At 45.6% G+C, this 16,394-nt stretch overlaps 1 protein-coding gene and 1 long non-coding RNA gene across 2 annotated transcripts in view; one reads left to right on the top strand and one right to left on the bottom strand.

Annotated features, from left to right (window-relative positions):
- The window catches only part of LOC132345084 (uncharacterized), a 39,157-nt gene extending 24,584 nt beyond the window's left edge, over nucleotides 1-14,573 (top strand). The window contains exon 3 of the long non-coding RNA XR_009494212.1: nucleotides 14,490-14,573. This is a non-coding gene — a long non-coding RNA (uncharacterized lncRNA). The remainder of the gene's footprint in view (nucleotides 1-14,489) is intronic.
- Nucleotides 1-16,394, bottom strand: part of CDHR3 (cadherin related family member 3) — a 71,160-nt gene that overhangs the window by 34,727 nt on the left and 20,039 nt on the right. The window contains 2 exon segments of the mRNA XM_024991049.2: nucleotides 11,094-11,191; nucleotides 14,544-14,709. Coding sequence (XP_024846817.1) covers nucleotides 11,094-11,191; nucleotides 14,544-14,709 — 264 coding nt within the window.

Raw genomic sequence — 16,394 nt, 5'->3', positions numbered from 1 at the left:
CAGGAAGTGAGATTGTTCACTTCACATTTTATATTCATGGCCTGTAGAACCTTTTTGATGCAACAGAATGAAGGCCCGAATGGGCAGTTCTCTGGCTTAATGGTTCTTGATTCAAGAAAACTCTGAATCAGTTGGTCTGAGTCTTTGATCCTGATCTGTAGTACCCTGACAAGCTGGCCACTGGATCCTACTTCAATTACAGACAATGCACATAAACAGCCCCGTGCTTCTGAGTCCAGCATCCTTATCCCAACCACAATATTCTCACTTCTGGCTTTTATTCAATGTCTTGGCTTTAATCAACACTGTTTCAACACAGCTCCCATGTATTAGGAAATAGGACAATCCTAAAGGAAATCAACCCTAATATTCATTGGAAGGACTGATGCTGAAGCTCCAATACTTTGGCTACCTGATGTGAAGAGCTGATTCATTGGAGAAGACCTTGATGCTGGGGAAGATTTCAGGCAAAAGGAGAAGAGGGGATGACAGAGAATGAGATGGTTAGATAGCATCACCCAGTCAATGGACACGAATTTGAGCAGACTCCAGGAGATAGTAGAGGACAGTGGAGCCTGGCATTCTGCAGTCCATGGGGTTACAAAGAGTCAGACATGACTTAGCAACTGAAAAACAATAACAAAGCAAATATGATTCAGTCTCTTCCCTTAAAAGAACTTGGGACATGATGTGGTATGAAAATGTTCACAAGCATTGTTCATTGAAATGATGGCAGAGAAAAGGGAAGAGACAAGTGCAAGAGAAAATAACCTTAGCAGGTACTGGCGTCAAAGTTAGAAGCTAGCTTGGACTCTTTAACATTAGATTGCAGAGCTGTGGCAACTGGTCAAGTCTTTGTGCAAGTTGGGGAGTTGAGAGCCTGTCCTCCTTGGTTCCCAGTACTCAGCCCAGCTCTCTTGTGGGCCCCGCTGCACAGCATCACTTGCTCTGAAAGGGACACAGGCTTATTTGTTCATCCCACTAAGGGCCAGTCCATAGGAGGCCCACCCTGTCCATCCATGGGTGCTCATCAGGATCATGGAGTCCCTTCCTTGCTCCCGTGATGAAGTCAAGAATTGGGTGACGGCCGTGGATCAGAAGAGCTGAGTCCAAGTTCTGGATCTCACCTCAGGACCTGGGACAATTCCATTCCTTGCCTGTAGTTTAGGGATGAGACCACCAACACATGTTATGGGGAGGATTAAATCAAATGCACACAGTATAATGAAGAGGGCTGCAGCAACATGTGAGGCTTGCATATTTATAGCCATTTATTCCAAAAGGCTTTAAGGGTAGAAGGTGTCATTATTTGCAACTAGGATGAGGGACGATCCCTGATCAGATCAGAAGTGAAGGTTTTGTGACCAGAGTCACAGCCCCTGAAGTCTAGAATCAAAGCAAACGCTAGCCAAGCTTTCCAACCCAGTGATTTTCTGTGTTGTGATCGCAGCTGAGCTCCCCATAGAGAAAAGAGAATGCACAGAAAAGAGATGAAAGCTCTCCTTTGGGGCCAATATAAGATTCTAAAACCATTTTTAAGTGCTTACTTTCTGTTTATTATTTAATAACATTTTCTAGCTGTAATGAACATATTTTTAACACAAAAATTGGGAAAGACAGAAAAGTTTAAAAAAGAAAATATTAATCACCTATAAAATCTCATCATTTTCATGACTAGCCTTCTGTTCTTTTCTATGTAAACATACACTCTACAAAAAAAAATTGAGATGATGTTCTAGTCAAAATCATAATATTTTGTTCTTTTGATTTAGAGCTTGAGCATTTGCCCGTATTCTTGTCTTATTTTACAGCCTGGTTGGTTAATGATGATACATTCTACTGTAACGTCTTGTTTTACGAAGTCTTCCTTGCTGGTTACTTAAGTGCTTCCAACCCATTGTTAAGAGGAAATATTTGGGCAACGCCAAGGACTGCCCTTCTCTCAGTTCCTACCACACTCCCTCTCCAAATTGTATGAACACCTTGGCAGCACTCAGAGATGTGATACTTATCCCAAGCCCCCCACGGATTGACTGGTGGGGCTTGCAGCTGGCAGCATGTGGAGCAGTTCTGGCTCTGTGAGCAGAGCCTTTCCTGCAGAGAATCCTCACATATCCATATATCAGAGGTCCAAGTTGAAGGTGCTGGAATGTAGGGTTCAGAGCCTGGCAAGGCATTTAGTACATGCACCTGAATCGGTTGGCCTTTTCGCATGTGTTTTAAAATGCTCTAGGAGATAGGTCCCCAGATCTGGTTGTTTTCCAGACAGTCGAAGTCTTGGGATACGGAGATGACAGACAGCCCTGCTCTGCTGAAGATGATGGTCAACCAAAGGAACATACAAAGAATATTTGGACCAGGCGCTCTAGGAGAGATAAATGTAGGATATGATGGGACACAGAGAAAAGACTCTTAGATCCGTCTGGAATGTGAGTCACAGGTCGGAGTCTTTGAGTCATGAAGTGGCTCTGGATCCAGACTGGAGCCAGACTACTGAATCTGAATCCTGGTTCTACCACTTTCCAGTTGTGAGAGCTTGTGCAACAAAGAGGAATACTAAGACATGCCCCATGGAGTGATCACGCAAAGTTCTAGAACAGTGCCCAGCCATGATAAGCCCTCCATGTATGCTAACTACTATTGTCCAGTTAGAATGTGGGATCCACGAGGGAAAGGGCTTCATTTTATTCACTGCTCTATCCCTGTGCCTAATACCTAGTAGATGCTCAATAAATATTGGTTAAATATTGGGACTTTATTCTAGCCTTTTCCCATCATTCCCACCTTAAAGAATCTTAACAAAACAAAAAGACAACAATAACAAAAATCTTGCCAGAATGTGGGGAATTTCTTTTAAATTTTTATTAAGAGGCTGACTTCCTGGAATCCTGATTTTTTTTTTCTTTTAGATCCAGGCTAATTTCCTTTATCCCTGAACTTACAAGCTTGTGTTAATGGGAATAGCAGTTTTGTACTTAGAAAGGAGATGATATCCACAGACTAAAAATATTGTGTCATGTGGCCATTTGCCAGCGACTCAGCAAAGCTTTCTGTAAAACCTGGCATTCTCTCCCCTTTTTAAAGGCTTGTTTAATCAAAGCTGCTCCCTTGATATTCATTCTTGGAAAACAGAAATTAAATAGAATGAAAGGCAGTGGCAGCCCCTCTCTGCTCCAGCACTGGCTAAGAAAAGTCCTGAGTAATCAGATCAATTCGGTGAACCAACGCTTGTCAGACAAGCTCTCTAGCCTCCCTGCAGGGAATATTCCTTTACCGCCACCCCAGGTTTCTCTATTTGCAGCCCCTTGGCAGCAGCGTTTTGCTCATGGACACAGAGCTTCAGGGTGGAGGACGTTGAGCGAGTTTCCTGCCCCATTCATCCTTTATTGTGCCACCAGTTTGAGGAGGAAGGAGGATGTGAGAGAGCTGGCCCAGTTTCCTGAAATGTCAGGCTCCCCTGGGAGGATGCGCCACCTCCGGGCTGGCTCCCCCCTCACCCCGCTGCAGTTGACGTCATGGGTGAATAATGATTCAACCTGTGCTGGTTTGCAGCCCTCGGTTGCTTCCAGGCCTGCGGTGGAATCAAGCAACAAGAATTCAGCCTTCCAACTCATAGGAACACAGCAGGCAGTTTCCAGGGGCCAGGTTTCCAGAGGGAAAGCAGGACTCTGATTCCTTCCAAGTCCGAAGAGCTCCAGTAACTTCACCAGCCACTGAGAGCATGCCTCCAAGCTCACCCAGAAGGTCCAGACAGAGCAGCCTCTTCCTACTGGGCTGGGGCAAGTTGTAAATACGACATCACAGTCCAATTATTTTTCAGTGTAAGCTGAATATTTTATAAAAGCCCCATTCCTCCCCCTTCCTCCCCAAACCAGCTCAGAGGTGGGAGGTGGCGGATGCAAGTGAGAGGGAAGGGTACCTAGGAGAAAAGAACAACTACCGTAAAAAAAAAAAAAAAGCCCAGTTCAAGCCCTTAACTCAGCTGGACTCAGCTTGTGTAGGTATTATCATGAGGGTGAGCTAGGTGGGTTATAGACAAGTATTTGTTTTTAAGGTGAGCCACGTGTATAAATGCAAAATGCTATAGATATACCATCCTTTACTGAGGAAGCTGCAAACCTTCCTTTCTTCTGTCGGTCTTTTTCCCTAATCAGCCTTGGGTCCTGTTCTTTGATTCAGGCTTCACTAATCATAAGGACAACAATCCCCTTCTCTTCAAGGAAGTATCTCTCCTGATGTCTGAATAGTCATCAGTGGTGGTGTATTTGGAGTAGGAATTATCCAATTGCTATTGCTATTGCTAAGTCACTTCAGTTGTGACTGACTCTGTGCGACCCCATAGACGGCAGCCCACCAGGCTCCCCCGTCCCTGGGATTCTCCAGGCAAGAACACTGGAGTGGGGTGCCATTTCCTTCTCCAATGCATGAAAGTGAAAAGTGAAAGGGAAGTCGCTCAGTCGTGTCCGACTCTTCTCGACCCCATGGACTGCAGCCTACCAGGCTCCTCCGTGGGATTTTCCAGGCAAGAGTACTGGAGTGGGTGCCATTGCCTTCTCCAAGGAATTATCCAATAGCACTGCTTTTTCCTTTCTTGAGCAGTCTCACAAGAACCTGGGGTGTAAAGCATTTTGCAAACACTTCTGGTGGTGACTTCTGAGTTAGGCAGATGCCTGGGGGGCAGTGAATGGGATGTATGTGTGAGGGCACCTGTTGTGGGGATGGACGTCCCTGGGGAACAGGAAGGGTGCTATCACTCAGGAAAGAAAGGAGCAGGACACCAAGGACAATTTGCCAGAAAGGGGTAGAAGGGGATGAGCAGGATCCCTTCATTCTGACCGGCATTACCTGGCCCTGGCAAGGGCCTCAGTTCCTTCCCTCGTCAGGAAATAGAATGCTGCTCAAGGCATCTTAAAAGTCCCATCCAGTGGGACCGGCAGGCATCTGACAGAAGTTGCTACCACTTTTCAGAGCCATGAGCCAGATGGAAGCAGAGAGAGAACTGCCTTCCCTGTTGCCTCTCCCGGTAGCCCAGCTGGTAGCAAGGTTATGGCTCTTTTGATTTCATCCTTTGTCTGCCCTGGTGAAGACAAAGCACATTTCACTTTATGCAGAAGTCCTTCCCTAATGGAAAGGCCAAGAGAAAGCCCCTTAATGGAGGAATTGCTGCACTAGATCACTTTGCCTCCAGCTGTGAAACTGATTAACGTTCTTTGAGTCTCTGAGGAGGCTTTGCTGCAGTCACGGTGGCCATTTCCAAGCAGCAGGGGGCGGGGAGTGTGGGAGTTGGGTGGGAGGGAGTGGGGCCCATAGAGCCTCCTTCAGGAGGTGGAGAAAGGGCAGGAGGAAATGCCAATGAATATAATTATCCACATAGGGACCATTCTGCATGTCTTTGTGTCCTGATGCTTGCCTCTGAGCCTGCTCCACCTGCACCCGTCACAACACAGAAGGTGCATGGGCAGGGAAGCAAGTACTGGGTCTCAGCCACCAACCACGGGGACCTGTGATCACACAACATTTGCACTGTGGCTGGTCCAAAGAAAATGAGCTGTACATGTAAAATACACGAGTCTGAAGACATACTATGAAAGAAGGGTGTGAAATATCTCATGAATCATTTTTATGTTGGTTATATGTTGAAAGGATAACAGTTTGGATATATTGAGGTCAACTATGCTAAAATGAATTTCACTTGTATTATTTCACCTTTTTCATTGGGCTACTAGAGCATTTAAACACATAGCACTCATTTCTGACTCACAGTCCAGCTCTATTGGGCAGTGCAGGTCCAAACAATGTGCAACCATATGCTTTAAAACTTTAAAACAGAGGGAGCAAGAACCACCGTATGACCCAGCAATCCCTCTACTAGGCCTATACCCAGAGAAAACCATAATTCAAACAGACACTTGCACCTCCGTGTTCGCTGCAGCACTGTTTCCAATAGCCAGGATGTGGAAGCAACCTAAACATCCATCAACAAAGTATAACACAAAGGATAAAGGAGATGTGGTACAGTGGAATAGTACTTAGCCAGAAAAAGCAATGAAATTGGGTTATTTGCAGAGATATGGATCCACCTATAGAGTGTTACAGGGCTTCCCTGGTGGCTCAGAGGGTAACGCGTCTGCCTACAATGCGGGAGACCCAGGTTCAATCCCTGGATCAGGAAGATCCCCTGGAGATAGCAACCCACTCCAGTACTCTAGCCTGGAAAATCCCATGGATTGAGAAGCCTGGCAGGCTACAGTCCATGGGGTGGCAAAGAGTCAGACACGACTGGGCAACTTCATTTCACTATAGAGTGTTATGCAGAGTGAAGTCAGAAAAACAAATACATATTAATGCATATATGTGGAATTTAGAAAAATGTATGTGTGTGTGTGCTCAGTAGTGTGCAGCTCTTTTCGACCCTATGGACTGTAGCCTGCCAGGCTCCTCTGTCCGTGAGATTATCCACGTAAGAATACTGGAGTGGTTTGCCATTTCCTCCTCCGGGGGAATCTTCCCAACCCAGGGATCAAACCCACATCTTTTGCATCTCCTGCATTGGCAGGTGGATTCTTTACCACTGAGCTACCTGGGAAGCCTGATTTGCAAAGCAGGACTAGAGATACAGATATAGAGAGTAAATGTCTGGATGCCAAGGGGGAGAGGTGGTGTGGGAGGAATTGGAAGATTGGGATTGATGTGGGTGGATGCTAAAACGCTTCAGTGATTGGGATTGACATATATACACTATTGGTACTATGTATAAAATGGATGCCCTGTGAGAACCTACTGTATAGCCCAGGGAACTCTTCTTAATGTGCTGTGGTGACCTAAATGGGAAGGAAATCCAGAAAAGAGAGGATATATGTATGTGTATAGCTGATTCATTTTGCTTAACAATAGAAACTAACACAACACTGTAAAGCAACTCTACTCCAATCAAAATTAATTAAAAATAAAAATTTTAAATTTAAAAATAAATAAAAGGAAGGGAGCAAATACAGTGGTTTTTCTATTAGCCTCAATTTTACACAGTCTGTGACAGACACAGTTTCACTTTATTAAGTTGGCCAAGGGTGGAGATTTGTTGTAAATCTCTACCCTTGGGGTTGGGGGTTCTGGAGCTGCCCTAGAACTAGCTTTTATTCATCCTCCTTCCTCTAGTTGCTGTCACCAGCAAGGTGGCTCCTGGATCCTGGAACCCACCAGGTAAGATGAAAGGTACACACCAAGCCCAGGTGGCTTCCTGCACGTGTGTTGGTGTTTGCTTTAAGTCTGTGCTTGTTTATTCAGGCCAGTGGTTCTCAAAGGGCAGAGGGCATCAGAAGCACCTGGGAAGTTTGCGTTCCAATTCAGCATTGGAACAATTCAGCCTCAACAGAGGCTAGGAATCTGCATTTTTTGAAGCATCCTAAGTATGTCCGCATGTAGGGCTGGAAACACTGTCTGAGAAATACTCATTGTTGCCAGCCTTTTTGACCAGACCAGTCACACAAGGTATCTGGCAAATATGCAGATTCCCAGACCCATCCCAGACCCATAGAGTCCAAAACTCCAAGGGAGAGACCTGGGAAGTGTGGGAAATAGTATCTTAAAGCGGTGAAATAGGTTGCACAGAGAAAGACTCATATTGGATGATATCACTTATATGTGGAATCGAAAAAATACAACAAACTAGTGAGTATAACAAAAAAGCAGCAGACTCACAGATACAGAGAACAAACTAGTGGTTACCAGTGGGAAGAGGAAAGTGGGGAAGGGCGATATAGGGGGAGGGACTTAAGAGGTACAACTATTAGATGTTAAATAAGCTACAAGGATGTATTGTACAACACGGGGAATATAGCTGATATTTTATAATACCTCTAAATGGAGTATAACCTTTAAAAATTATGATTCACTATATTGGACACCTGTAACATATACTATTGTACATCAACTATATTTCAATGTAAAAAAAAAGCAGCAGTTCTTAATCTGGGTTTGCAAGAGCTCACTCAGGGTGGAGGATCAGGGTTAGAAAACCTGATGCCTGGGGCCACACCCGAGATCAGGCACATCAGACTCCTCAGGGGTGGGACCCAGATCTCTGTGCTTTTGGAAAGTTCCTCTGGTGGTTTCCGGAGAAGGCAATGGCAGCCCACTGCAGTGCTCTTGCCTGGAAAATCCCATGGATGGAGGAGCCTGGTAGGCTGCAATCCATGAGGTCGATAAGAGTCGGACACGACTGAGAGACTTCACTTTCACTTTTCACTTTCATGCATTGGAGAAGGAAATGACAACCCACTCCAGTGTTCTTGCCTGGAGAATCCCAGGGACAGAGGAGCCTGGTAGGAGGCTGTCTATGGGTCGCACAGAGTCGGACACGACTGAAGCGACTTAGCAGCAGCAGCAGCAGCTGGTGGTTTCAATTTACTGCCAAGGTTGAGAAGCACAGGTTTGGTCAATAGGAAATTAACCCATCTCCTTTCTTCTTGTAGGAAGCAAAATATGTCATTTAGTACCCTCAAGCGGCCAGAATAAAATGTCTGTGTACAAAGGTCACGGCATATTACTTCCTAGACTGTTATTACCTTTTGCTAGTCTGAGAAAGTTTCCTTCTAGATTGTATTCACTGCTCCTGCGGGCTGGCTGTGACTTTCCGTGCAGCTGTTAGTTCCAGCACAGGTGTTAAATACTTCGTTAACAATTTCTGCTGCAGTGCCCCATCCCCAAACAATCCTCAACTCACTGTAGAAGCCACAGTTGCAGCCACCCAGTTCGAAGCCCCTGAAACTGCTCTCTGAAATCTTTGGATGGCATTACATTTTCTTTTAAGGGAGCAATACCCATTGTATTGGGCTTCCACAGTGGCTCAGTGGTTAAAAAAAAAATCTGCCTATAATATAGGAGACTTGGGTTCGATCCCTGGGTTGGGAAGATCCCCTGAAGGAGGCCATGGCAACCTACTCCAGTATTCTTGCCTCAAGAATTCCATGACAGAGGAGCCTGGAGGTCTACAATTCATAGGGTCACAGAGAGTCAGACATGACTAAAGTGACTTAGCTTGCCGCACTTGTTGTATTTGCTCCAAACCTGGGCTACTTTCCTTCATCTAAAAGGGTAATGACCTGACTTAGGACATACATTTGAGAGGGCCATGACCTTGTTCCTCTGCCTAATTTGGGGAAGATATATTTTTTAAAATGGAGATTTAAAAATAAATATTTTTCTTCACAGCTGAGATTCCTTCCACTCTGACCCCCACTGCCTCTTGTACAAACTTCATAGTAATAATTTTATTGAATTATCATTATTTCTTGTATGCATGAAGGTCTCCCACCTAGACTATAAACTTCTTGAGGTACAAAGATGTATCTTATCCATCTTTGTCTCCAGAGCAGCTAATAGGAAGCCTGGCACATAGTGGATTCTTGGTAAATATTGAGATGAACCAAATGTAGGTACTGTGCTTCGGGTTGCTAACGTCATCTCTATCCCCAAATCCCTTTTCCCCCAGTCACTACCAAGCAACAGTTGCATAGCACATGGTTCTGGCCAGTGAGAAGTAAGCAGAAGATCTCTGGGTAGGGTTTCCAGGAAGATCCTGGGTTTTCCACAGAGAAAGGGACAAATTAAGTTGGCCTGCCCTGTTTACCCTGTACCCCTTCCTGCTTTCTTTTTTTTTTCTTTTTCTTCCTGCCTGGAACTTAGAGGTAAAGCCTGGAGGTACAGCAGCCATATTGTAATAGGAGGTGAACAAAAAGAGAACAATGCCAGCATGCACTGAATAGAACAGCAGAAAAATAGGAAGAACCTAGATTTCTAAGGGTGGCAGCTGTGCCAGCCCTGGACTGCTTGCATGCCTGCCTCTGGTCTTCTTTTATGGAAGAAGACTAATCCCATATTCACCCCTGTGGTTAAATTTTCTGTTACTTTGGACAAACACATTTGTAACTTATATAACAAGTGTGTTATTAATAAGTATGCATTAAAGCACCTAGTATTGCTCTTAACACATAGTAGGAACCCATTATGAATTTGAATATTAATCACTTATTCATGCAAATAGAATCTTGGATGAATGATTGGGTTGGTTGGTTGTTCTTTTTGACAGGATTGTCTTCTAATGATAACAAACTGATAACCTTAAAACAGCTTTGTTGCAAACCCTGTAGAACCATATTCTATCAGACCTGGAGTTCACTCCCAAAGCTCTCTTCTTCCTGTTAGAAAAAGTAGTCTTGCTGTTAATCATGCAGCGAATGCAGAACAGCCTCCTTGTATTGCCAGTTCCCCAGGTGTCATATTTCAAGTATTTGCTTCTCTGTAAGGCAGGTTTTCCAAGGTTAGGCAGGTGGCGTTAGCTCTGGTTTTGTCCTCTCCAGCCTGGGCTGCCTGGCTGCAGTGGGTACACAAGGCCCTGCTGGTGGGCAGAACTGGGAGCTGAGGCATCCTTGCTCAGAAATAAACTAGGAAGCCTCTTGGCCTGAGGGTGAGTAGTTAGAAGAGCTCCATTGGCAGACCCCTTGAGGAAACTGATTAAAGGTGGAGTTCAGCGGTCTCAGACTGAACGCCTCACGACTCCGTCTCCTGCTTTCCTTTGTGGAAGTCCTCCTTTACTTTGGAATTCCTGGGATTCTCTTAGAATTTTCCTTTAAAACTGGCTCCAAACAGTTTGGCTTCATCTCTTGAAAAGGAAGTGTTATTGCCTGCCTTTGAGGTATACATTGCATGTTTATTTTTGAATAATATAGCTGTTTTTAATTATCATGGAATTAAAAAATGCTGAGCAATTTTGATATACCAGGCTAAGTGACTTTCCGTGCATTATCTAATACTAATAATCTCCTTACTGTGGTACGTGTTATTCTATTATTCTTCCATTTTACTGATGGAGAAATTGAAGCTCAGAGAGGTTAAGAACTTGTCCAAGACTGCACAGAAGCATGGATCCAATGTGGGATGTCTGTCTCCAGAGACCCCTCACCTATTCCAGCCTCCCCGGTGCTCTGTGCCTGGAGGTGGACAGCACTTCCCTCCCATTGCCACTTCCCAACCCGCCCCACTGAGACTCCAGGCCACACAGAAAAGATGCTTTTCCATTTAATAAGGAAACTTACACTGAGGGGTAGGTTTTGACTTGTGTCTTCTGGATCGAAGGCCTCCACCTGGTAAACGAATCCAGGCTTTGTTCCTTCCACTATGTAGAGGTCTAGACCTGTACCAGGGTCCAAAGGGGAATAAGAAACATTTTATTAGGTAAAGCAAAGAAGGAATTCCAAAACCAGGACAGCCATTCACAGTCAAAGGGAGCCAAGCGTATTGGTGTTGTGGGAAAGAAGACAGCTATAATAAAGGCTGTGAGTAAGACCACTGGCCAGCTTGTAGGGGTGGATCCGTTTATAGGGATTAATAAAGAGCTAGGGTTGGCCAAGCTGGTGTCAAGCCTTTGTGTATCTCCCAGGCTGAGGGGTGACCAGGGGGAAGGAAGTAATAAGGGTAGAGAAGTGGAAAGTAGCCCAGGTGGGAATTTCCAGTGCGAGGCTGCTCCCATTCCAGATCTTCTTTCGTGTGTTCTTTCCTCTTAAACTGAACCAAGGTTACCCCTCAAGTGCACTTAGCATCTCAGCAGAAAGTCGGTGAAATGAGAGGCCTCCTAGTGGAACACAGAGAAGATGTGAAAAGGGAGAGAGAGGGCTGCAGGGACTCAGGAAAAGGGACCAGAAATGGATGTCATCTACTTCAGAGTTCTTGGCGGGCAGCAGAAGGGCGGGTAGGGTCGCTGGGTACCGCCAGCCCTGCCTGAGGAGCTGCCATGCTCTGCTCCATGCTCTGTTCTTTCTGAGAACCTTTCTGAGACGTGACTAAGAATTTTAACATTAACTCACTCTTTTGGAGACGCTGTGCTGAGGGCTTATATATTTTCTCCTTTCATCTTCATAACAGCCCTATAAAGTAGATGTTGTAATAATTATCTCCACTTTACAAACAGGGAAACAGGATTAGAGGAGTTGTGGGGTTGTCTCAGCTGGTAAAGAATAGAATCACAATTCAATAACAAAAAATGAATAAAATATGTGAATGTTAGTGAGCAATGTTATGGGGAAAAATCAGGGAAAGGAGTGTGGTGAGTTGGATTGCCATGTTAAATAGAGGGCTTCCAGAAGGTTCACTGACATTAGTGTCAAGATTCTTAAGGAGGAGACGTAGAGAAGAAGGGGAAGGAGCAGATGAAACAGTAGATAGATGCAAAGATGCCAGTGTAGAGTGTGCCTGGGGTATACATAGGTGGGTGAAGAGGTGTGTGGGAGAGGAGATGGGGATTGGTAGGGGCTCATCAGATCTTCTGGGGCCTTAAGGAGACTCTAACTCTTGTTGTTTAATAGGATCCCTCTGGCTGCAGGGCAGGGAAGCCAGTCAGGTGGGCACTGCCATGGCCCAGGTGAGCCATGGTGGAGATGCTGGGGAGGGGCTGGGTTTTGCATAGACTTAGAACCTGGTGGGATTTCCTAGTGGATTTGATGTTGGGTGTGAAAGACAGAGGCGAGTCAAGGATAACTGTGATCTTTGGGCCTGCAAAACTAGAAGGATGAAGTTGCCATTAACTGAAATAGGGAAGATGAGAGAAGCAGATGTGGGCAGAGATGGTAGGAAGGGGGGCTTCCCAGGTGGCTCAGATGGTAAAGAACCTGCCTGCCAAGCAGGAGACTTGGGTTCCATCCCTGAGCTGGAAGATCCCCTGGGGTAGAAATGGCTACCCACTCCAATATTCTTGCCTAGACAATCCCATGGACAGAGGCAGCCTGGTGGGCTACAGTCCATGAGGTCCCAAAGAGTTGAACACAACTTAGCTGCTAAACAAAAATAACAAATGATGGTGGGGAGGGAGATGGAGTGGGAGTCAAGGGGTCTGGGGGCACATTTCAGTTTAGATTCCAGCACCAGTTCCAGGTGTTGGGGTGGGGGGCAGAGGGGGGAGCACTTCCCATACCACCAAGCAATTCTTTAAGACTGGCTGGGTGTCCCACAGTCCAACTCATTCGGACACTGTCTACCCAGAGATAGTATCAGACTTCACGGGTTCGGGGCTCCATCCTACAAGACAGCCCCTGCCCCTTCAGATGCCAGCACAGGCCTAGGTGGGCCCCTCTGCTTCTGACCAAACCAGGTCTAGATTGGAGGTTCCCACAGTCTCCTCCTCAGGTTGGAATAATTTGCTAGAGGGGTGTGCTCTAGTGAACTCAAGGAAACATTTACTTACCAGATTGTTGATTTATTATGAAAGGATATAAGTTAGGATCAGACAGATGAAAGAGATGCATAGGGCACAGTGTAGGAAAGGGGCAGAGAGTTTTCATGTCCTCTCAGGGCACCCACTCCCCCCAGGTTCCACATATTCACCACGTTCTCCGAACCCCTTTCGGGCTTTTGTGGAGGCTTCATTGCATAGGCCACTATGAAGTCACTGGCCGCTGCTGACTGAGCTCAGTTTAACTCCGTCTCCAGCCTCTACCCCCTCTCCACTGTTCAGCCCTCTACTCACATAGCTGTTTCCCCTGGTGGGCATCCTTAGGTGGGGTCCAAAAGTTACCTCATTAATGTAACAAAAGACACCTTTATCACTCTCATCACTTAGGAAATGCCAAGAGGCAGTTCCCTCCTGTGTCAGGAGGGAAAGAAGACCACATATATATTTCTTACTATAAATCACAACATCACAGATACCGATTAGACATCCAAATGGAGATGCTGGGTAAGACAGTTTCTATTTGAGTCTAGAGTTCAAGGGAGAAGCTGGTGTAGCAGCTTCCTAATTATCTTGGAGCACAACTCTTACACGTGTGTAATGTGATTGAGTTTCTAACTTGCTTTGTCCAGAGGATAGTAGAATGCTAGGTTGAAGTTTAGCCATCTTACTTGGTTTTATTATTAACATGCTATACTAAAGCAGATTCCTATGAGAAGACCTCAAGATAGTTTGTATAAAATATAATGTTGATAGGTTAATAAAGATGACTGGAAAACAACACCCCCCCCCCCGCCCCAAACAAGCAAACAAACAAAAATAATGATGGACTTGGGAGTTGTCAGTGTATACATGGTCTTTGAAGCCAAGAGTTTAGGGGAGATGACACAGGAAGTTATCTTATGCTCCAGTCCCCTATACTGTGTCTACTCTATAGCAGATCTCAGATACACAGTCCCCTGGAGGCGTCGGCATCCATGGGGAGGATGAACCATGGAAGTCAGCGGCTGGTACCCAGTGCTGAGCCTGAAACGGTCTCAGCCCACATTCCTCCAGCATGATCCACTTGCGGTCCTGAGCTCCAGCTCCCTCCACAGGATCAGGAGAGGCCCAAGCCATGGATGGCTAAGGCTTTGTAAATTATTGGGTGTTATTATTGGGAGTCCTCAGCTGGAGGATATTTCATTTATTCCCTGTTCATTAAGCAGCTGCCTTTTCCAGAGAAACAGCTGTTTGTTTATTTACTCTTCTGTTTTTCTCCATCCCCCAGGGTCCTGCCTGATGCCACTGTCTGGACTGCATCGTACACCCCAGTGTGTCTCACCTTTTGCCAAGTTGCCCTGAAACTCAGGCGGCTCATTCACATCTGTCACCTGGACCGTCAGGACCTGCAGGTCAGTGACAGCCACGTCATCCTTCACATAAATCTGCAAGTCAAATATGTGTGGTCCTTCTTCAAAATCTAACTGTTCCATCCCAGTGGTGACAACCTAAAAGCAAATGCAGAAGTCATAGTAACCATGTGTTAAGAAAAGTTCTGTTTTGTGTGTATACATTTTGCAAATGGATATTAACCAGCAAGGAGGCAACCAGCATCCTGAAAACCATCTTTCCCTCACTGTCAGGGGAATGGGCTGCTTTGCCTGAGTCCGTTCTACATAAACCCTATGACACTGCACTAAAAGGACTCCTGTGTGTGAAGCTGCTCTTCACAGGAAGACAAACATTCAGGAGACATCCTAGTTCCATCTACCGGAGATGGAAAACATGAAAGCTTTAAAGCCTGTCACTATTTGGGGTAGGCTCCGAGGCAAGTCCCTTAAATACCCTGCAGACAGTTTGATTTCCTCTTCTTTAAGAGTAAGATGCCTCACTTCCCTGGGATAGCTGTTAAGTTGCCTCTTCACTCATTTCTCCCTTCTAATTTTCCAAGGCCATATCTAAGACTAAATAAGAGGAGAAGGATAAATCTGCAGAAAGAAGAAATGATATTTATTTATATCAATAGCCTCTTTGGGTTTGGGGGTGTATTTCCACACATTCTCCCACTGTAGGAAACGTGTGCTCTGCACAAGTGTTTTGGAGATGTGGGAGGGGCACCAAGAACCAGGGCCAGAGACATATCACTGGAATCTAGTCTGTGACCAGCAGGAGCCTCCGTGGTGTGTAGTGGGAGGGCCCTGCTGAGGTTACCTGGAGGCCAGCCTGTGACCCCTCACATCAACATGCATATCCCTGCCACCAGCATAGCTGTGGAGCTCCAAGAAAGCCCAGAGCCCTTTGCACATCAAGGACTAAATTTCATCAATGTCTTAATTATGTCTCAGTTAATAACCTTTTGGTTATTAGTGCAACTGGGGCCAGGCAAGGAGGCCTTCAGTATTCTCTGTTGAGAAGAACACTTAGCTCCAATCCAGTTTCCATTGCTGGACTTCCGTGTGACCTTGGGAACATTACTTGACTTTTCCCCAATTTTGTTTCCTCTTAACTATCATTAGGTAAATAAGTCTCACCCTAGTTAAACAGCTGGAGTATAATACAAGATATGAAAACAAAGAGCTAGATCAGGGTACTGTGGAAATTCAGGGAGAAAACATTCATTGTGAGATGTGTTTAGTCAAGGAGGACTTCATGGAGGAGGTGGTGGGTGTCATGTTTGACTTTGCATAAATCTGGATTGATTATGAGAGGAGAGGATGGTCACGGATGTGAATGAACCCATGCTGTGGAGGGAACACATAGGGAGGAGGGTTGAAAGAGACATCGCAGTACTCCTGTCACCATCCACAAGTAGGGTCAGCCTAGGTGCCACACAAGTGGAGATAACCTGCCTCTCTGCTTGGCACATGGGCAGTGAGAGGCAGCATAACACGAAGGTCAAGAGCTTAGACCCTGGAGCCAGACCGGTTTTAAAGCCCAGGCTTCCCATGGCTTAACCTTGCTGTGTCTCAGTTTCCCTAGCTGTAAAGTGGGGATACTGATGGCATCTGCTTCCTAGGGTTGTGAGGATTCCACGAGCTAATCCATGGGTTACTTAGATCACTGTCTGGGGCTGAGTGAGCACCCAGCAAATGTTGCCTTTTATTGTCATTAGATGTTGAAAACTGTTCAGTGAATGGGTACCCATCAGAGCTGCTCCCCCATCACGACTATCGACTCTGCTTCCTGACTTACC

The sequence above is a fragment of the Bos taurus genome, chromosome 4 (assembly GCF_002263795.3).
Source record: "Bos taurus isolate L1 Dominette 01449 registration number 42190680 breed Hereford chromosome 4, ARS-UCD2.0, whole genome shotgun sequence".
NCBI lineage: Eukaryota > Metazoa > Chordata > Mammalia > Artiodactyla > Bovidae > Bos > Bos taurus.
Note: the sequence above shows the minus strand (reverse complement) of the source record. Positions and strands in the feature narration are given on the sequence as shown.